General features: G+C 42.3%; 1 protein-coding gene across 1 annotated transcript in view; it reads left to right on the forward strand.

The window, feature by feature from the left end:
* Positions 1–1420: 1420 nt before the first annotated feature.
* LOC121530841 (multivesicular body subunit 12B) overlaps positions 1421–22505 on the forward strand; it is a 42379-nt gene continuing 21294 nt past the window's right edge. The window contains exons 1-6 of the mRNA XM_041836113.2: positions 1421–1549; positions 6523–6645; positions 10582–10677; positions 18165–18261; positions 19147–19276; positions 19745–19837. Of these exons, the coding sequence (XP_041692047.1) occupies positions 6532–6645; positions 10582–10677; positions 18165–18261; positions 19147–19276; positions 19745–19837 (530 nt within the window). The 5' untranslated portion in view covers positions 1421–1549; positions 6523–6531. The remainder of the gene's footprint in view (positions 1550–6522; positions 6646–10581; positions 10678–18164; positions 18262–19146; positions 19277–19744; positions 19838–22505) is intronic.

A 22505-nucleotide genomic window follows, 5' to 3' on the forward strand; every position in this document is an offset into this window, starting at 1 on the left:
AGAACTGGAAGGAATGGCGGCCAAAGGAGGTGTTGGCTTTGGTGACCAGTGAGATATACCTGCTGGAGCGCAGACTACGGGTGGGTGTTGCTATGGTGACCAGTGAGCTAAGATAAGACGGGGATTTGCCAAGCAGTGATTTATAGATGACCTGGAGCCAGTGGGTTTGGCGACAAATATGTAGTGAGGGCCAGCCAACAAGAGCGTACAGGTCACAATGGTGGGTAGTATATGGGGCTTTGCTGACAAAACGGATGGCACTGTGATAGACTACATCCAATTTGCTGAGTAGAGTGTTGGAGGATATTTTGTAAATGACATCGCCGAAGTCAAGGATCGGTAGGATAGTATGTTTTACGAGGGCATGTTTGGCAGCATGAGTGAAGGAGGCTTTGTTGCAAAATAGGAAGCCGATTCTAGATCTAACTTTTGATTGGAGATGCTTAATGTGAGTCTGGAAGGAGAGTTTACAGTCTAACCAGACACCTAGGTATTTGTAGTTGTCCACATACTCTAGGTCAGACCCGCCGAGAGTAGTGATTCTAGTCGGGTGGGCGGGTGCAAGCAGCGTTCGGTTGAAGAGCATGCATTTAGTTTTGCTAGTGTTTAAGAGCAGTTGGAGGCTACGGAAGGAGTGTTGTATGGCGTTGAAGCTCGTTTGGAGGTTTGTTAACACAGTGTCCAATGAAGGGCCAGATGTAAACAAAATGGTTGTCGTCCGCATAGAGGTGGATCCGAGCGTCACCAGCAGCAAGAGCGACATCATTGATATACACAGAGAATACCAGGGATGGGTAACTTTGATGGGGGTAGGGGCCACAAAAAACCTGAACTCATCATGAGGGGCTGCAATTGCTTGCAGGTGTGCATACTCACATATGCATTTTTACGTTTTAAAGTTGCAATTCTAAACATTTTGCTATGGGGCGTAGAGAAAATGTTGCAGTTTTAAAGCTATTTTCAAGCAATTCTACTCGTTTTGTCATACGGTGGAGAGAAATGTTTGCAGTTTTTAATATGATATCTGAATGAGACCGACTAACACAATCAATGGGGGCCCCACGGCCGGTAATTCGACCATGATTACTATGTCTAGATAGCTGGCCCCTAGACTAACCAATAATAATAATACATAGTTGACATGGGCTAATTGAGTGACAGTCAGTGACTCACATATAAAGAGAATACCTGCTGATGCACAACCAGGCCGCCAGTTGCCCATCCCTGACCTACACTGACTGAACTGATTGCAAATGACTATTGCAGGTTGGATTGTGACACCAAACCATACTGTCAACTCACAGGACAAGTCAAATTCCAACATGTCAATGAGACTAGACTAGTGAATCAATGGCTACGCTAGATGCTCGAATGCAATATTAATGGGAGAAGGGAGAAAAAAAAGTTTCACCGTCTCTGGTTGTAGTTAATTATTTCTTAACCATGATAACATTCCCAGAAGAACATTGACACTGGCTCTGTAGTGAAAGACACGAGCAGTACCATCAAAGGATCCACAGCAGGACGACATTTAAAACAATTGACCAAGGTAAGAATTACAGGCCTACCTGTCTATCACACTCCGTCCCCCTCTGTCCTATTCCATATGGCAGGTACACTTGACAGTTTTTCCAGGCGGTCTCATTCTGTGGTAAGAATCCCAGTTGCAGGCTGGTCCATTCATGAAAGTTGACACACGTTTGAAAAAACTGTAAATCGCAATCCATCTGAGTAATCATGCTCTCGAAATGGAAATGAGAATGTTTGACAGGAATATTGCTCACCGATAATAGGCTACATAGAATACATAGACAATGTATCCTTTAGTTTATCTATCTAATTTTTCTTACTTACTTTTTTAAAACTGCATTGTTGGTTAAGGGCTCGTAAGTAAGCATTTTACGGTAAGGTCTACACCTGTTGTATTCGGCGCATGTGACAAATAAAATATGATTTGATTTGATGAATGTAATGTTGCTCTCATAAAATGTCTTTGAGCATTTTGGAGATAGGCTCTATGCTTTAAACAGTGTCTACATATGTGAAAAAAACGCATTTTTATGACCTGTGGTTAAAAAGATAAGAAGAAAAGGTTTAAAAAATGCTTCTCTGTGACTACACAAGGTAAGATTAAAAGTTAATAAACAGTAATTTCCAAAACCTGTAATGAGTTTCTAGCCAGAGGGAGGGTATTTTCTTGCTCCCCACGCAACCGCAAATCTCATAGTGTTTCAAAATCACTGTTTTAAAATGTTTTAACTTTTGATGATGTCATCAGGTTGAACTTTTTTAACTGTATCTTTTTTTTCTACAGTTCTACAAAAGTTCAGTTCATATAAGGAAATCAGTCAACTGAAATAAATTCATTAGGCCTTAATCTATGGATTTCACATGACTGGGAATACAGATATGCATCTGTTGGTCACAGATACCTGGTAGGGGTGTGGATCAGAAAACCAGTCAGTATCTGGTGTGACCACCATTTGCCTCATGCAGCATGACATATCTCCTTCACATAGAGTTGATCAGGCTGTTGATTGTGGCCTGTGGAATGTTGTCCCACTCCTCTTCAATGGCTGTGCGAAGTTGCTTGATATTGTCGGGAACTGGAACACGTTGTCTTACACGCCAATTCAGAGCATCCTAAACATGCTCAATGGGTGACATGTCTGGTGAGTATGCAAGCCATGGAAGAACTCTGAAATTGTCAGCTTCCAGGAATTGTATACAGATCCTTGCAACATGAGGCCGTGCATTATTATGCTGAAACTTGAGGTGACGGTGGCGGATGAATGGCACGACAATGGGCCTCAGGATCTCATCACGGTATCTCTGTGCATTTGATCAAATGCAATTGTGTTTGTCTGTACCTTATGCCTACCCATACCATAACCCCACTACTACCAACTTGGGGCACTCTGTTCAAAACGACGAGCAGGCAGATGAGCCGGTTTCTGACAGTTTGTGCAGAAATTATTCAGTTGTGCAAACACACAGTTTCATCAGCTGTCCGTGTGGCTGGTATCAGATGGTCCCGCAGGTGAAGAAGCTGGATGTTTAGGTCCTGGGCTGGCGTGGTTACACGTGGTCTGTGGTTGTGAGCCCGTGGAAGTACTGCCAAATTCTCTAAAATGACGTTGGAGGCGGCTTATGGTAGAGAAATTAACATTCATTATCTGGCAACAGCTCTGGTGGACATTCCTGCAGTTGGCATGCCAGTTGCACACTCCCTCAAAACTTGAGACATCTGTGTTATTGTGTTATGTGACAAAACTGCACATTTTAGAGTGGCCTTATATTGTCCCCAGCACAAGGTGCACCTGTGTAATGATCATGCTGTTTAATCAGCTTGTTGATATGCCACACCTGTCAGGTGGATGGATTATCTTGGCAAAGGAGAAATGCTCATTAACAGGGATGTAAACAAATGTGTGCACAATACTGTATTTGAGAGAAATAAGCTTTTTGTGCGTATGGAAAATGTCTGGGATTTTCAATTTCAGCTCATGAAACATGTGACCAACACTTTACATGTTGCATTTATATTTTTGTTCAGTATAAATGTGTGTCACAGATTTACATACAGAATAATACGAATTGTCCTGAGACCACGTTGGAAATCGATAATTTTTTATAAAACTTTTGTCAAATTCAATCACGTATTGTGTACTTGTTTCTGTTTCTCTAATATGGCAACTCAGAGGGAATACGCATTTGCCAATTGAATTACAGATTACGTAATGTAGAGCCATTTTACACAGGACAAACATAGGTACATGGTAAGGGTTTAAGATTTTACAGCGACTCGATGTAGTCAGAGTTCCAGTCTGCCCACCCTCATCGCTACTCAACTCTCTTGTACTTGTACAGTGGGGAAAAAAGTATTTAGTCAGCCACCAATTGTGCAAGTTCTCCCAAGTTCTCAACTATGACAGACAAATTGAGAAAAAAAAATCCAGAAAATCACATTGTATGATTTTTAATGAATTTATTTGCAAATTATGATGGAAAATAAGTATTTGGTGAATAACAAAAGTTTCTCAATACTTTGTTATATACCCTTTGTTGGCAATGACACAGGTCAAACGTTTTCTGTAAGTCTTCACAAGGTTTTCACACACTGTTGCTGGTATTTTGGCCCATTCCTCCATGCAGATCTCCTCTAGAGCAGTGATGTTTTGGGGCTGTCGCTGGGCAACACGGACTTTCAACTCCCTCCAAAGATTTTCTATGGGGTTGAGATCTGGAGACTGGCTAGGCCACTCCAGGACCTTGAAATGCTTCTTACGAAGCCACTCCTTCGTTGCCCGGGCGGTGTGTTTGGGATCATTGTCATGCTGAAAGACCCAGCCACGTTTCATCTTCAATGCCCTTGCTGATGGAAGGAGGTTTTCACTCAAAATCTCACGATACATGGCCCCATTCATTCTTTCCTTTACACGGATCAGTCGTCCTGGTCCCTTTGCAGAAAAACAGCCCCAAAGATGTTTCCACCCCCATGCTTCACAGTAGGTATGGTGTTCTTTGGATACAACTCAGCATTCTTTGTCCTCCAAACACGACGAGTTGAGTTTTTACCAAAAAGTTTTATTTTGGTTTCATCTGACCATATGACATTCTCCCAATCCTCTTCTGGATCATCCAAATGCACTCTAGCAAACTTCAGATGGGCCTGGACATGTACTGGCTTAAGCAGGGGGACACGTCTGGCACTGCAGGGTTTGAGTCCCTGGCGGCGTAGTGTGTTACTGATGGTAGGCATTGTTACTTTGGTCCCAGCTCTCTGCAGGTCATTCACTAGGTCCCCCCGTGTGGTTCTGGGATTTTGCTCACCGTTCTTGTGATCATTTTGACCCCACGGGGTGAGATCTTGCGTGGAGCCCCAGATCGAGGGAGATTATCAGTGGTCTTGTATGTCTTCCATTTCCTAATAATTGCTCCCACAGTTGATTTCTTCAAACCAAGCTGCTTACCTACTGCAGATTCAGTCTTCACAGCCTGGTGCAGGTCTACAATTTTGTTTCTGGTGTCCTTTGACAGCTCTTTGGTCTTGGCCATAGTGGAGTTTGGAGTGTGACTGTTTGAGGTTGTGGACAGGTGTCTTTTATACTGATAACAACTTCAAACAGGTGCCATTAATACAGGTAACGAGTGGAGGACAGAGGAGCCTCTTAAAGAAGAAGTTACAGGTCTGTGAGAGCCAGAAATCTTGCTTGTTTGTAGGTGACCAAATACTTATTTTCCACCATAATTTGCAAATAAATTCATTAAAAATCCTACAATGTGATTTTCTGGAGAAAAAAAATCTCAATTTGTCTGTCATAGTTGACGTGTACCTATGATGAAAATTACAGGCCTCTCTCATCTTTTTAAGTGGGAGAACTTGCACAATTGGTGGCTGACTAAATACTTTTTTCCCCCACTGTATATGGAGAGTTGAGATTTTCTCAGCTAGCCCTAGTTCTAACCCAGACTGTCTCCATCACACAAGTGCATTTGCATGTGACAATTTGATGGGATGCATTATTGAATTTGCTCTATTGTTTACATTTTTGTTGGTGGCCCAGTCTTTGCTGTGTGCACATCTTATAGAGTGTGGCTTAATGGCAGTTTGCCTCCAACCACTATGCTGCAGTTAGGAAAAGCTAGATTGATTAGTGCACAAATTAACATTCTCCCTCCCTAAACTAATTTGCTGTCCTGGATCTATTTCATTAATAAGTCCATCCAACTAACATTTCTAAAATAAATGGCTATTCCTGTGGTAAATCTACCAAATTCAATAACCTTAATTACAATAAATTCAGTAAACATTTAGATGGAATACAGTAACTGTGTCACTTACCCCACTAGGATGCTTTAAACATAATTTAATAAAATGGCAAAGGAACCTCTGCAAAGCCACTTAACCTTGTAAAAGCCTTGCATACACATTACGCTATAGCTTCTTTAGACAGGAATAGATAACAATTGATCTGGATTTTCTTGCAAATATGTGATCAGTCCATCTAAGTTGTTATTGGGTGACTTCACTGGGTCGCCCTTAATTGCTTTTTGTCATGCTGGTCTCACTTGTCATTCGATGCAAAGCTCAGAGGCCACTTTTTATTTTGGATCCCAAGAAGCCGACAGATGTCAATATTGGGGGATACTAATCATTCTGGCAAAGAGAAACATCTTTATGGGTTTAGTCATGATGTAGTATGCTTTACTCCAAAATATATGAGCTGTGCTGTAGCTCAAAATCTTCTGTCCAGAAAGGCCATTGTCAAGTCTGCCCTTATACAGCATTGGACTACATGCAGCACTATGGGAAAGACCCTTATAAGAGAGAGAAAAGTGTTTTTGAAATAGTTCAATACATGGAAATGGAGATTGTTGACTCAGAAGCTAATATTCTAGTCCTCTTCTCCCAGATGTTCACCTGTGTTGCACATATGTTTTGTGAGGGAGTGAAGGCACTATTACTTATATTACTAGCATCCCAGTAAGGCCCTGAAATAAACGTTGCTGTCTCTCCAGAGGTCCAGCATGATGCCTGAGGTACAGGAACTGTCTGAGGCTCTGCCTGACCTGAACACAGAGCCCATCACTGGAGTTGTTGTGGTGGCGTGCCGAAGCAAGGCACCTGCTGAATACTATGTTGTGAGTAACTTTTCATAGCTTTTTTCATCAATCATTCTTTTAGATTGAGGATTCATAAGCATATAGCTTATCATGGAATATAAATGCATTTTACCATACTTCGCACAGCATTTTCCACTTACTTTGAATTCAACCTCATTTGTAGGCAAATAAATTACATTATGCATATGTTGTGAAGCAGATGCAGTAGGATTTATGCAATATTATTTATGCATAAATTCTATATATTTTGTAATTAGTGATTAATCAAAACCATGCAGGGCTTTATTAATATTACATTTTTGGGGAACTCAGTCGGGGTCTCAACTTACTGTTGAGAGTTAGAATAGTAGAATACAGAGGTGCATTTTGTTATGTCAGTCACTGACAGTCACTCAATTAGCCTATGTTAGCTAACATTTTGTAGATTGGTAAATTAATCTAGCCAGCTTTCTAAACTGGTTGTAATCATGGTCGAATTACCGACCGGGCACGCAGGGCACGTGCCCAGGGGCCCTGACCTCCAGAGGGCCCCCATTGATTTTGTTAGTCACTCTCACTCAGATATCATATTAAAGCATGGCAAAATGTGTAGAATTGGCACCGCTCAGGGCCCCTAAAAGGCTAGGGCAGGCCCTGAAACCATGTTCTTAATAACATTGTTGTATTGTTGTGGATTCTTCAATATTGTCTTTGGAGGGTAGCCATGAAGCACTTGGGCATGCACTTGGCTAGCACTTGTGAGTTTTGTTGAGTTTTTTGTGAGAGGAATTGAGTAACTAACTAATTCATGCAGTTTACTTTGATGATGGAGATAATTACTGTAGGCCTATTTGTTGCCATTAGTCTTTCAGCCTTACCAGAGGCTATGGTTTAACAACCTTTGGTGGATGCCCCCCACTGTTCTGGCACTGTGTCCCCATGTTTGTTGAACACTCTCACAGTGAAGAGGGGTTGCCGGCTGTTTGGCACCCCAGCAAGTTTGAACAATCTGGTTGAGAGAGAGAGGAAAGTAGGACAGCGATATCACTGGCCCATGGGAGCCATGTTTGTATTTGTGAAAGAGTGAGAAGAGAGAGAGAGAGATGGAGAGAGGAATGTGTTTTGTGAATTTAACAAAGCACAAAGCAAACACAGTGATATAGCCTGGAGTGGGCTCAAGGGCAGATCTCTATTCCTTTTCTTTCTCTACCCTCTCTTTTTTCTTTTTCCTTCCTCTCATCCCCTTCTCTCTCTTCCTGCCCCACCCCACACAGCCCAACGGTTGTAATCTCTGGTGGGTGTTGGTGGGTTGGCATTGTGACGGTGCTTTGCCTACTGGCATTGGGACTCCATGCATACCACATGACAGTGAATGAGAATGACACTTCCTGCTTGGTTTCTTCAGTTGGAAAGATCCCTATGTTGTTACTGAAGGGAGTGGAGGTGTTGCTTCGCTTTGGTAGTCTGGTTATGTCAATGTTTAGTCATGTTCTTCTACTGTTCATGTTATATTCTAGGCCTACTTTGGTTGCTTCCTTTTTCTGAATTAATCTTCAACGATGACTACTTTTAAGAAATACGTTTTATGCCGTAGATCAATGAGCAGATTAACTATTTTGCTCTCCACTACGGTGCACTCACATCTCTGAACTTGAACAGGTTTTTCCTACACAAGAGAGCAGGCCCAGATCAAACAGTGTTCCACAGGGATCAGGAGCATTGCTCAAGCTGCAGCAGCCACCCCACATCAAACAGCTTAAGCAGGCACTGACACAGACACTTAGGGCGGCAAAGGGAAGCTGTGTGTAATTCAAATTTGCCTGAGCCTATAACATACTACCCTCATGAACACATTAACATACGTTTATTTGAAGGAGAGTGGCGCTAGCCTGAGATCTGAGCCCACTGTAATTGGCTAGGACCTCCGCTGAATTGGTTTACCAACCTCAGATGGGTACGGTTAATCGATTAATCGAATATTCAAACGGACGTTAGTATTCGATAACTACAGTGAGTTAGTTTTCTTTCTAAAGAAATGTGGGCCTATATTAACAATCAAAAAGCTTTGTCTCAATTACATTTTAATTATCATTTTGACATTGTTACCTACAAGATATACCATGACATTTTAAATTCTTAATTTAATAAAACAACCGATTTTTGAATGTAGTTTTTATAATGGTGCATTGAGCAGTCTGTTTGCTGTTTACCGCTGCGATGTGCATTTGCGTCATTTTGATTGGTCAAGAAAGTCAAGAGCATTTTTTAAATGTATTTAGTGTATCTGGATATCCAAAACTGTCATTATATTATTTGAATATTAAAATAATTTCAAATGCCCATCCCTAGTAGCAGTTGCCTTTCATCTGCTTCTTAGTGCTCTCTCTCATTATAACCTCAATGACGTTCTCTGTCTTTTGAGATTTGTCATAGGAAATACCAGTACTCCCAATAGACTTACCTATTCCATGGCAGATTTTCATCATTTTCATTTGTACAGAGTTTGGGAATCAGCAGTTGGATCTATCAGTCAATCAGACAACTTTATATGTGTACATGAACATCTAAATGACAAGATCAGATTTAAAAGATTGATTTAAAGTCAGATCCTGTAATTCCTTGATCTTCAGACTTTTCATGCAGCAGAAACACTTCCAGCAATGAGCCTGTTGGAAGATGGGAGACACATTACAGTAGATAGTAGAAAGAAAATAGAGAGCAAGTGCACCAAAACTTTACCCTGCCTCTCCCTCTGCGGCTCTGCGGGTGGCAATTCACATTCTGGGCGCGTCGCCCCCTGCTGCCGGAGCTATGGCAGGATGACGCCTGAGGTGCCTCCTAGGAGCGCTGTGCCCTCGTTACTCCCTTGCTTGACTTTGGGTTTCACACAGCCAGCCCTTTGTTTACGCTGACAGGATGCACTGGCTACTGACCTGGAAAAAGTGGCCAAGACGGGTTGTCTTGTAAGGAGGTGGGGGCTTCTGGTGATGTATGGGCTCCTCATGGGACTTATCACTGCGCCCGCTGGAGATGCCTGCATCTCTCTCTTTTTCTCTCTCCCACTCTCACTTTCTCTCTCTCCTTTTCTCTCTCTCCTTTTCTCTCTCTCTTTTCCTCTCTCTCTTTTTTTTTCTCTCTCTCTCACTCTCTCTCTCTCATCCCCTCTAGTCACTGGTGGTTTTGCATAAGTCTCTCCCTGCCATGTTTTCCACAGCCAATCGCTAGGGTCATTCATCATTATTGTCAGGGTGGTAATGTGTGTGGGTGGGGGCAGAGATCCAGAACTTCTTTGTTTGAATGAACCTCATTAAATTGAATCGTCTTTGTAAAGGATCCTCTCTGAGAATAAGTCTGGCAGTCATTTTGGTGATTTACCGACGATGGCCAATGTAACATGACGCTTCAGCCAAGCTTGTTTTCTGGTAGCTATGGAGAAATGTCTGACTCACTCATGTGGAGGAAGTTTTGGCTTTATCATTGTTGAGTGCATGCACACTTATAGATGTGCTGCCCACACTGTCCTTCATAGCCTTTTCTATGATATGCCTGGGCTCTTGTGCATTATGTTGCCACATCCGAATACACCATACACTGTAAGTCCTCAATGCAGCCGGCTTATTCAGGCATTATTTTATTTTTCATCCAAATAATATCTCCCCATCCGCATCAGGATCTTTTAGGAGCACAATGAAGTTTGGTTTTCCTTATTAGAGCAGATCTTTGTCAGGTTTTATTTAATCAGCCCCATTCCAGGGGAGGATATTTTCAGCCACCTATTTGGAGGCTAAGGCTCCTTCTTTACCCACACAGGGCACTAATGAGATGGAGCGCTAGAGCAGGCAACCGTTAATTAAGGAAAGTTTGCAAGAGAAGAGGCAAAAAGCAACACGCTCACACCGTACATACATTAACTTTATCCCACCTCATGCATGTTCTTCCCCCCTTGTTGTTTTTTTTCGTCCTTTTTTCACGTAGGTTGCACAAACAACAGATGGTTCCGAAGCCAACCTGTGGAAGGACGGCTTATTCAAATCCAAGGTCACCCGCTACCTCTGTTTCACCAGAGATAATGTAAGTGGAAATGTAAACTTCTCAATTTCCCTATGCATCATGCAATAACACCTCATCCCTAACACCTTTTTTGGCACTGGTTTGCTTGGTTTGTTCTCTAGCATTCTCCTGTGCAGCACTTTGATAATTGAAAGTTCAATGAATTTTAAATGTCTGTTTTATTTTTATGAATGTAAATACCAATATAAACTTTTGATTATGTGATTGCATTTCTATTATTTATGTGTGATACCTTGGTGGGCTCTTGGGATTATATTGTTGATGTTCTTGTGTCCAACAGAGAGGGAGATTTATGATTATTCATAGTATTACAATGAGCTTCTATTTAAACTATTTCACTTTTTCCAATTAACCTTGTCCCTGTCGAGAATTTGGATACCTCCCAGTGATTCTTCAACTATGATGCACACATCAAAATGTTGTTCCCTTTATAAGAAATTACACTTCAAAAGGCCAGTTCAATATGGTTGGAAATGGGGCACCTATTTAAAATAACAGTAATAACTTATTTGTTAATTGCGCTCTCTTTGAATGTTCTCTACATATCAACTGGTAGGCACATTTTCATGGTCTTTTTTTACACTTAAGATTTGAGAACAGAGAACAGTGATTATCCTGCTATAAAGCCTACAGCAGATTTGATAAGTTACCATTGAATAGAAAAACACTGTGTATCATTAGTATTCACCCCCCTTGGATTTTTTTCCACATTTTATTGTGTGCATGCAACAAGGCACTAAAGTTATACTGCAAGAAAACACGGCAAAGGAATACCATTTTTGCCCTAAATGCAAAGCTTTATGTTTGGGGCAAATCCAACACAACACATCACTGAGTACTACTCTCCATATTTTCAAGCATGATGTTGGCTGCATCATGGGATGGGTATGCTTGACATCGGCAAAGACTGGGACGTTTTTCAGGATAAATAGAAATGGGATGGAGCAAAACACAGGCAGAATACTGGAAGAAAACCTTCTTCAGTCTGCTTTACACCAGACACTGGGAGAGGAATTAACATTCCAGCAGGACAATAACCTAAAACACAAGGCCAAATCTAGCTTACCAAGAAGACAGTGAATGTTTCTGAGTGGCCAAGTTACAGCTTTGACTTAAATCTGCTTGAAAATCAATGGTAAGACTTGAAAATTGTGTTCTAGCCATGACCCCTAACACCTTGACAGAGCTTTAATTATTTGAAAAGTAAAATGGGCAAATATTGCACAATACAGGTGTGCAAATCTCTTAGAGTGAGAAGACTCAAGCTCTAATTGCTGCCAAAGGTGTTTCTAACATGAATTAAGGGGGGTGAATGCTTATCTAATCAAGGAGTATTAGTTACATAAAATGTAACAGTGTTTAACTATATACTATCTATGCTTACTATGCTGTCGTTTTTAAACCTAAACGTAAAGAATTTGAACAAATTCAGATAAATACACTACCGGTCAAAAGTTTTAGAACACCTACTCATTCAAGGGTTTTTCTTTATTTTTACTATTTTCTACATTGTGTAATAATAGTGAAGACATCAAAACTATGAAATAACACATATGGAATCATGTAATAAGATTCTAGCCAGCCTTTGCCTTGATGACAGCTTTGCACACTCTTGGCATTCCCTCAACCAGCTTTACATGGAATGCTTTTCCAACAGTCTTGAAGCAGTTCCCACATATGCTGAGCACTTGTTGGCTGCTTTTCCTTCACTCTGCGGTCCGACTCATCGCAACCATCTAAATTTGGTTGAGGTCGGGGGAATGTGGAGGCCAGGTCATCTGATGCAGCACTCTCCTTCTTGGTCAAATAGCCCTTACACAGCCTGGAGCTGTGTTGGGTCATTGTCCTGTTGAAAAACAAATGATAGTCCCACTAAGCGCAAACCAGATGGGATTGCATATTGCTGCAGAATGCTGTGGTAGCCATGCTGGTTAAGTGTGCTTTGAATTCTAAATAAATCACAGACAGTGTCACCAGCAAAGCACCCCCACACCATAACACCTCCTCCTCCATGCTTTACGGTGGGAAATACACATGCGGAGATCATCCGTTCACCCACACCGCGTCTCACAAAGACACGGCGGTTGGAACCAAAAATCTCAAATTTGGACTGCAGATCAAATGACACATTTCCACCGGTCTAATGTCCATTGCTCGTGTTTCTTGGCTCAAGCAAGTCTCTTCTTCTTATTGGTGTCCTTTAGTAGTGGTTTCTTTGCAACAATTTGACCATGAAGGCCTGATTCACACAGTCTCCTCTGAACACATGTTGAGATGTGTCTGTTACTTGACCTCTGTGAAGCATTTATTTGGGCTGCAATGTCTGAGGCTGGTAACTCTAATGAACTTATCCTCTGCAGCAGAGATAACTCTGGGTCTTTCATTCCTGTGGCGGTCAACATGAGAGCGAGTTTCATCATAGAGCTTGATGGTTTTTGCGACTGCACTTGAATAAACTTTCAAAGTTCTTGAAATGTTCTGTATTGACTGACCTTCATTTCTTAAAGTAATGTTGGACTGTCAATTCTTTTTGCATATTTGAGCTGTTCTTGCCATGATATGGACTTGGTCTTTTACCAAATAGGGCTATCTTCTATATAGCCCCCCCTGACAAAGACATGATCAGTCTATAATTTTAATGGTTGGTTTATTTGAACAGTGAGAGACAGAATAACATCAAAAAAATCCAGAAAAACGCATGTCAAAAATGTTATAAATTGATTTGCATTTTAATTAGGGAAATAAGTATTTGACCCCTCTGCAAAACATGACTTAGTAATTGGTGGCAAAACCCTTGTTGGCAATCACAGAGGTCAGACGTTTCTTGTAGTTGGCCACCAGGTTTGCACACATCTCAGGAGGGATTCTGTTCCACTCATCTTTGCAGATCTTCTCCAAGTCATTAAGGTTTCGAGGCTGACGTTTGGCTACTCGAACCTTCAGCTCCCTCCACAGATTTTCTATGGGATTAAGGTCTGGAGACTGGCTAGGCCACTCCAGGACCTTAATAGGCTTTTGGGTCATTGTCATGCTGGAATACCCATCCACAACCCATTTTCAATGCCCTGGCTGAGGGAAGGAGGTTCTCACCCAAGATTTGACGGTACATGGCCCCATCCAACGTCCCTTTGATGCGGTGAAGTTGTCCTGTCCCCTTAGCAGAAAAACACTCCCAAAGCATAATGTTTCCACCTCCATGTTTGACGGTGGGGATGGTGTTCTTGGGGCCATAGGCAGCATTCCTCCTCCTCCAAACACGGCGAGTTGAGTTGATGCCAAAAGCTCGATTTTGGTCTCATCTGACCACAACACTTTCACCCAGTTCTCCTCTGAGTCATTCAGATGTTCATTGGCAAACTTCAGACGGCCCTGTATATGTGCTTTCTTGAGCAGGGGGACCTTGCGGGCGCTGTAGGATTTCAGTCCTTCACGGCGTAGTATGTTACCAATTGTTTTCTTGGTGACTATGGTCCCAGTTGCCTTGAGATCATTGACAAGATCCTCCCGTGTAGTTCTAGGCTGATTCCTCACCGTTCTCATGATCATTGCAACTCCACGAGGTGAGATCTTGCATGGAGCCCCAGGCCGACGGAGATTGACAGTCCTTTTGTGTTTCTTCCATTTGCGAATAATCGCACCAACTGTTGTCACCTTCTCACCAAGCTGCTTGGCGATGGTCTTTCCAGCCTTGTGTAGGTCTACAATCTTGTCCCTTACATCCTTGGAGAGCTCTTTGGTCTTGGCCATGGTGGAGAGTTTGGAATCTGATTGATTGATTGCTTCTGTGAACAGGTGTCTTTTATAAATGTAACAAGCTGAGATTAGGAGCACTCCCTTTAAGAGTGTGCTCCTAATCTCAGCTCGTTACCTGTATAAAAGACACCTGGGAGCCAGAAATCTTTCTGATTGAGAGGGGGTCAAATACTTATTTCCCTCATTAAAATGCAAATCAATTTATAACATTTTTGACATGTGTTTTTCTGGATTTTGTTGTTGTTATTCTGTCCCTCACTGTTCAAATAAACCTACCATTAAAATTATAGACTGATCATTTCTTTGTCAGTGGGCAAACGTACAAAATCAGCAGGGGATCAAATACTTTTTTCCCACACTGTAGTCATTTAGCAGACGCTCTTATCCAGAGCGACTTACAATTTGGTGCATTCAACTCAGGATAGCCAGTGCGACAACCACCCTTTTTTATGGGGGGGTAAAAGGATTACTGTTATACTATTCCAGGTATTCCTTAAAGAGGTCTCCGGGAGGTGGTCAGTGACTCCGCTGTCCTGGCGTTGTGGGGGAGCTTGTTCCACCATTGGGGTGCCAGAGCAGCGAATAGCTTTGACCGTGCTGAGCGGGAACTGTGCTTCCATAGAGGTAGGGGGGCTAGCAGGCCAGAGGTGGATGAACGTAGTGCCCTCGTTTGGGTGTAGGGTCTGATCAGAGCCTGAAGGTAAGGAGGTGCCGTTCCCCTCACAGCTCCGTAGGCAAGCACCATGGTTTTGTAGTAGATGCGAGCTTCAACTGGAAGCCAGTGGAGTGTGCGGAGGAGCGGGGTGACATGAGAGAACTTGGGAGGTTGAACACCAGATGGGCTGCAGCGTTCTGGATAAGTTGTAGGGGTTTAATGGCACAGGCAGGGAGCCCAGCCAACAGCGAGTTGCAGTAATCCAGACGGGAGATGACAAGTGCCTGGATTAGGACCTGTGCCGCTTTCTGTGTAAGGTAGGGTCGTACTCTGCGAATGTTGTAGAGCATGAACCTGCAGGATCGGGTCACCGCTTTGATGTTAGCGGAGAATGACAGGGTGTTGTCCAGGGTCACGCCAAGATTCCTTGCACTCTGGGAGGAGGACACAATGGAGTTGTCTACCGTGATGGCGAGATCATGGAGCGGGCAGTCCTTCCCCGGGAGGAAGAGCAGCTCCGTCTTGCCGAGGTTCAGCTTGAGGTGGTGATCCGACATCCACACTGATATGTCCGCCAGACATGCAGAGATGCGATTCGCCACCTGGTTATCAGAAGGGGGAAAGGAGAAAATTCATTGTGTGTCGTCTGCGTAGCAATGATAGGAGAGACCATGTGAGGATATGACAGAACCAAGTGACTTGGTGTATAGAGAGAGTAGGAGAGGGCCTAGAACTGAGCCCTGGGGGACACCAGTGGTGAGAGCACGTGGTGCGGAGACAGATTCTCGCCACGCCACCTGGTAGGAACGACCTGTCAGGTAGGACGCAATCCAAGAGTGAGCAGTGCCGGAGATGCCCAACTCGGAGAGGGTGGAGAGGAGGATCTGATGGTTCACAGTATCAAAGGCAGCAGATAGGTCTAGAAGGATAAGAGCAGAGGAGAGAGAGTTAGCTTTAGCAGTACGGAGAGCCTCCGTGACACAGAGAAGAGCAGTCTCAGTTGAATGACCAGTCTTGAAACCTGACTGGTTTGGATCAAGAAGGTCATTCTGAGAGAGATAGCAGGTGTGTTGGCTAGAGACGGCACACTCAAGAGTTTTGGAGAGAAAAGAAAGCAGGGATACTGGTCTGTAGTTGTTGACATCGGAGGGATCGAGTGTAGGTTTTTTGAGGAGGGGTGCAACTCTCGCTCTCTTGAAGACGGAAGGGACATAGCCAGCGGTCAAGGATGAGTTGATGAGCGAGGTGAGGTAAGGGAGAAGGTCTCTGGAAATGGTCTGGAGAAGAGAGGATTGGCTCAAATGCATTAAGAAGGAAAGAAATTCCACAAATTAACTTTTAACAAGGTGCACCTGTTAATTGAAATGCATTCCAGGTGACTACCTCCTGAAGCTGGTTGAGAGAATGCCAAGAGTGTGCAAAGCTGTCATCAAGGCATAGGGTGGCTATTTGAAGAATCTCAAATATAAAATATATTTTGATTTGTTTAACACTTTTTTGGTTACTACATGATTCCATATGTGTTATTTCATAGTTTTGATGTCTTCACTGTTATTCTTCAATGTTGAAAATAGTAACCATAAAGAAAAACCTTTGAATGAGTAGGTGTTCTAAGACTTTTGACCTGTAGTGTATATGACATGGGATTACTCCATTCATCTGACTGTCCAAGTTAATGGTCCTACATTCACCAAGCAATGATTTGGGACCTATACAGTACTTGTACATACTTCAGCCCAAAAGACTGATTATATGTCAACAGGACTGTAATGATTAGACAGCCATTTCAACCTTTGTTCCTTTCCACAGTTTCTGTCAGTGTGTTAATTTACAGCCTTGTGGCTGGAGTTAGAGGAAGTCACTTTATTATTATTATTGAACAGTCCTCGACTCCACCCTTAGAACTTTGAACTTTGAACTTTTTATGCTGTAAAAACTATGATTTTACCTTATGCCCACATTGGTATACATAATTGCATTTTTGCACACAATAAATTATTTCTCTGTGTTCATTTTGGCATATCCTTGTGACAAATCAGTAATTTATGGTTGGATACTAATAATAATTCTGAAAATAGTTCCATTAGAATCATTGTGAGAGTGGTTGAAACCAGCCCTTGTAAACACACCTCTTAACGGCTGCCTGCCTGGGACGGAGCTCAGTCTGGTCCACAGTTTAGTATGTATCACACAAATAGCCTTGCACATGTTCCTGTATATTATCTTAACATGTGTGTGCACGCTGTTTTAAAGATTTTGGCACAAATAAAACATGACAGAGCCATCAACATAGGCTTTTTTGTCTGCCAGTCAATGTAGCCCCCCCTTATGTAACTGTCGTTGACATAAACAGTTTCTGCAAAATTAGCCACTGAATTATGTGGAAGGAAGTAAACAGTTTGTGATTGATACTCTAGGTTGGAGGTAGATGGCCCTTTTGTCAGGTCCTGATGGAAGAAAAAAACAGCTGAAAAAAGGGTTTCATGCATAGTAATAACATTCATCCATATTCCACCCTAAGTCAGAATAAAAACTATGAATACAACATTTCTCTAATGGTAATGACCGCCGGGCAACGGTAGCAGTGGAATCCAGATTTTCGGACGCGTCAAGTCACGGCTCGGTCGCCCCACTCTCCACTGCCGCTGTGTATTATTGCAATTTATTACGGCGAAAAATTGAAATATAATGACTGGAGGCTGGGAGGCTGAGAAGAGTCATGCTTGAAAATGTCAACTAAACAGTCCCTGATTGTTTTTAACCACATTCTGATGAACAGGCAATCCAGCCTGCCTCGCATACAACCCTACTGTTTCTCTCCGAGGGTTGAGGATGATTGCAAGTTCACAGATGCAGTCTCATTTTTAAAAGAAGCTATTATGGAGAAATTACTTCCACCATCGTGTCAACTCCTCTCTTTAGAGACTTCCCAAGCTTTTAGGAAATCATTGATTCAATTGTCTTTGTAATTTCTTTTCAGACCCTTACACTGAAAAACCCTTACACTTTTTGTACAATCTATTACATCTGAAACGTGCACATGTGGATGTGTAATGTTGAATGTTTTCCTGTACATTAGAGCCAGTCGTCAGATGTGCTCCTTGACATGAGGTTGATCGATTTGAAGGACACTCTACCAGAGGGCTTTATACCCATCCAAGAAACAGTGGACACCAGTAAGTAAGCAGTGGCCCCTAAACCACAACCGTATCTCTGAAGGTTTTTCTGGCCCCTCACTAGCTTTGACTTTGCTTTAACCAGCCTCTGTGGAAGTCCTATGGGGCAGCTTAGCTTGAAATAGTGAATGTTTTATGGGTGCAGGTTATCTTAATTTATGATAGTCTGTGGGAATAAAATAAACATTTTGCCCTGGAGGTACAAGGGAAGAGAATCATGAGTCATTGTTTATCTCAGCTGGAGCTGTGCTTTTCTTTATGAGGGGCTTATTTATTTATGTATTTTTTGGGGGATAGGACGAGTGGATGGGGGTTATCTAATATTAATGAAATGCATTCCCCAATGCTTTAGTGCTCTTTGAGTGCTTTGTATTCCCCCTCACTATCCAGGCCTTGAAAATGTAATAATATTTTGTGTGGGGAGTGAGGACAGCTGTTTATTATTTTTATTATCATCACATTTACACTGCACTTTCTATCACTGGTTGGAAATAAATGGGCGAGGCACAGAAGTAATATGGGCAAGCATGGGTATGTTTTCTAGCTGGAATGAAGAACAGAAAGATTATGTATTGTTGGGCTATGGTTTAATGTAATGTTTTATTACTTTATGTGAATCCATGTTTAATGTATACATCTAACATTATGTATCCATATCTAGTAAAAATCCACATTCATATTTGGTAGCATATACTGTGGCTGCTGTAGGGGTTAGCATTTGTCTTTCATTTTCTAATCATCATTATTGGTTTTTTGTCAGTGCTTACCAGTATTCTGTGTGTTTATAGTTCATATCATTATTTTATGCATAGCTGTGACCAAGAGATGCACTTGGCCTCTAGTTCATGATCCCTAATATGGTCTGTCTCACTCCTTGTCCGTCAGAGGAGCCTGCCTTGAGGAAGAAGAGGCTGTATGTTAGGCTCGGCCTACGTGTAGCCACAGAGACTGCTGTGTGTGACATCCAGATCCAGGGGAAGTCCAAGCACACCCTTACACACTACACTTGTATTGGGTGAGTGGACAGACCTGTAAAAGGAATATTGTATATATTTTCAGACTTTCTACCTGACACCCATAGCATTGTGTTTTGACATGCAATACCATGGCAACGCTCTCAGTAGGTTGTCATTGATTTTGCATAGTCTCCAATGAGCAGGATCCCCATTTTCCTTCTCAGAACGTACTTTGCCTGCAGCCTGCTAGAGGCACCTGCCTGGACATAAACAGTGCACAGTCTGCCAGTAGTACCTCATTTCACCATGCAAGAGAAACAAAGGGCTCACTCAGTCTTCTGCTCTGATCATCCACATTTCTGTTGTTTATCAATCATATATGAGCTGTACTCTCATCAATTATGTCATTGAATTTTAACAATGGATTTAGTCTTGGAATCTTTCTGAAATGTCCTTGTGACAGTGTTGCCCATGAATTGAGGAGTATAATTTTACATTTGACTGGTGTGTGACTCTTGTTTCTACAGAGAGCTAAACAATATGGAGATTTTGTATCGAATGGGAAATGTCCATCCATCCACTGAGACCGCTATCTACAAATCAATGCCCAACACCACAAGGTACATACCAAGTTCGTAATGATGCTTTTATAACCAAGCATCAACACCCTCTCTCTCAACTTTTAGTTGAAAAGGACCATGCCATTGTTTTGTGTTTACAGTATTTGGAAACATATGAGTCCTAAGTTTAGATTTGCCACATTTGTCCATTTTGGGTTCCTTTAGGTATGTTTGTGATCCATTAGTCAATACCTCTTGAGTGATACAGTCGATTACACACAAGTGATTGACAGTTTATACTCATACAGTACATGTCCTGATAGCTGTGCCTGGTCAGAGAAAGCAGTGAAGGAGTACTGGAGAGAAATGGAAAATAGACAGGATCCCCTGAATGGGAACCAGGGCTAAACTCCTGCTGTTTGTGCTCTGTCTCAAGTTGGAGAGCCGGGTCGCTCTTTGACTGTGGTGACATTAGTGCTGTTGTACTGTGCAAACAAAGGGGAAGAAACGTAGCCTGGAGAGAGAGAGACCGCTGCAGAGGAAGGGAGGGGAAGGGCTCCACCATGCCATACTGTTGTTGTACCGTACCCCCATCCTCAGCTGCTCTGTCTGCCCTGCCTGGGGCCCACAGAGAAGGAGCAGGGCTTTGTACTGCAGCCAGATCCAACAGCTTAATTATTTATTGCAATGAAGTACTGGGGATTTCCAGAGCAAATTGTAAGTAAACTATCAAGATTCCTTTTGAATGGCAGTGTAGAGGGGGGCTTGGCAGGGGTATCGATGGGGTTGCCAGCTTGAAGTGCTGCTCTTGGAATGTTAGAGGCTCAATGTGGAGAGCGGTATGAAAACTACTCCACTCCACAGCAGAGGTCAGAGTGAAGGTGGCCAGACTGATGGAGTACTACTCAAAGGTGAGACTGTTCAAATGGCTATTAGTGATGAGAGAAAGTAGTTTGATTTAAAGTCAAGGTATGAAGTGCAAACTATGATTTGAGAGGAGACGCAAAAATCAGAGTTGTATGAATTGCGAATATTTGGGGAGCAGATAGTTAATCATGTTTGATGTCTCGAAACGATAGAGAAAGCCTAGGCCGTATACTCTCTCAACTGTTACCAGTAATCCTTAGCTCTTTTGAAGCCCACTTTCAAGTTGCTGAGGCGTTGGGGGTAAGAATAAATTGAACCTCGAAGCAACAAACCCCCTCCTGATGCCTGCTGAGATCACAGGCTCCTGTTTTTGTATTAACATTAAAATTCATGCCACAGTGTGAGAGCCTTCCTTTTAGTTCATTTCCATCCACAATGCACAGACACAAGATGTATTGAATAAGAAACTCTCGCCAGCCAAAGTACACAATGCCATTTTATAAAGTGTATGTTGCTGTTATGTTCTTTGTTGGCTGCTCCAGACCCCTCATTATAGACAGATAAACAACCAACACATGGAATGGGCACCCTTTCATTATACTGAGGACCTTGTGCTACCATGCATTGCAATATTTCTGGAGTGTTTATGAGGCATCCCACTGGGCACAGACGTCAATTCAACGTCTATTCCACATTAGTTCAACATAACTTAATTGAATTGACGTGTTAACAACGTTGATTCAACCAGTGTGTGCCCAGAGGCATATAAGCTATGTTTGATTCAATCAGCCAAAATTAGTATGTGCATGTTTTCGAACTACTCCGGCAGTTGTACCTGGTATCTCTCATTTCTAAAAACTTGTTTGCATCACTTGAACTCTTTCATTATCCATGTTCAGCGTCTGAGAATTCCCTCCTATGCACTGTGCTGTCTTGGCGCTATCTATTACAACTTTATGGCCATTTGAGAACGGCACTCCTTAAATGTAAGTGCCTTTCACGGTCAGTGGAAAATATGTTTTAAACGCAGTCAATATTGTGTACATTTTTTATGACCCTTGTAATTTTGAATGCTGGTGATCCCTTACAAATGTTAGGTTGCCCCAGGCAATGTGAGCTTGTTAGAGTTGTGCTCTGACTTAAACAACTAAGCCACTTCAACTTTTGTCAGCATTTAAAGCTGTCAGCATCTAGGTTAAAGTTACTGTGGTACTGAATTCTGAGTTTGTTCAACCAATTCATTTGTTTAGAAGAATAAACTTGTATGACCATCCCCTGGACATGGTTGGCCTCCACTTCAGTGAGCGCCATAATAACATCTGAGAGCAAGCAGACAGGCCTTGTTTAGAATAACCTGAGCCTTTAGCTAAACTGAAGAGAGATGTTGTTATGTACTTTTTCTGATCAGTTTCGTCTGGAACATCCTTACTTGCTGCCGTGTCCCATTAATGTATTACTTTGGCCTGGTGTCAACCACTTCAGCTCTCTTTCCATCTTGAGAGAGGCCAGTCAGCCACTTCCTGACTCCCTTATGTGGAAAAGCTGTGCCGTCCCGTCAGGCTTTTAATGCATCCACTACAGCAGCCCCCTCTCCTCTCATCTTCGCTCCTCCTTTCCAACGCTGCTATTTGTTCTCCTGATAAAACTGTCATTGCTAAGGCTGATATCTGACCTCTAGTTGGACTGGTGGCATAAATGAGCCTTGTGCTAATATTGCAATGTATTTTTTTCTCCCGCAGAATCAAGGTTTTTGACATTTCTCTTGGAATAATAGCCTGATGTGTGCCTGGACACTTTTTTAATCAAATGGCCTAGCGATAAAAATGTTAAGGCAAATCATATTTTCCACACCGTAACATGA

The sequence above is a fragment of the Coregonus clupeaformis genome, chromosome 18 (assembly GCF_020615455.1).
Source record: "Coregonus clupeaformis isolate EN_2021a chromosome 18, ASM2061545v1, whole genome shotgun sequence".
NCBI classification, from domain to species: domain Eukaryota; kingdom Metazoa; phylum Chordata; class Actinopteri; order Salmoniformes; family Salmonidae; genus Coregonus; species Coregonus clupeaformis.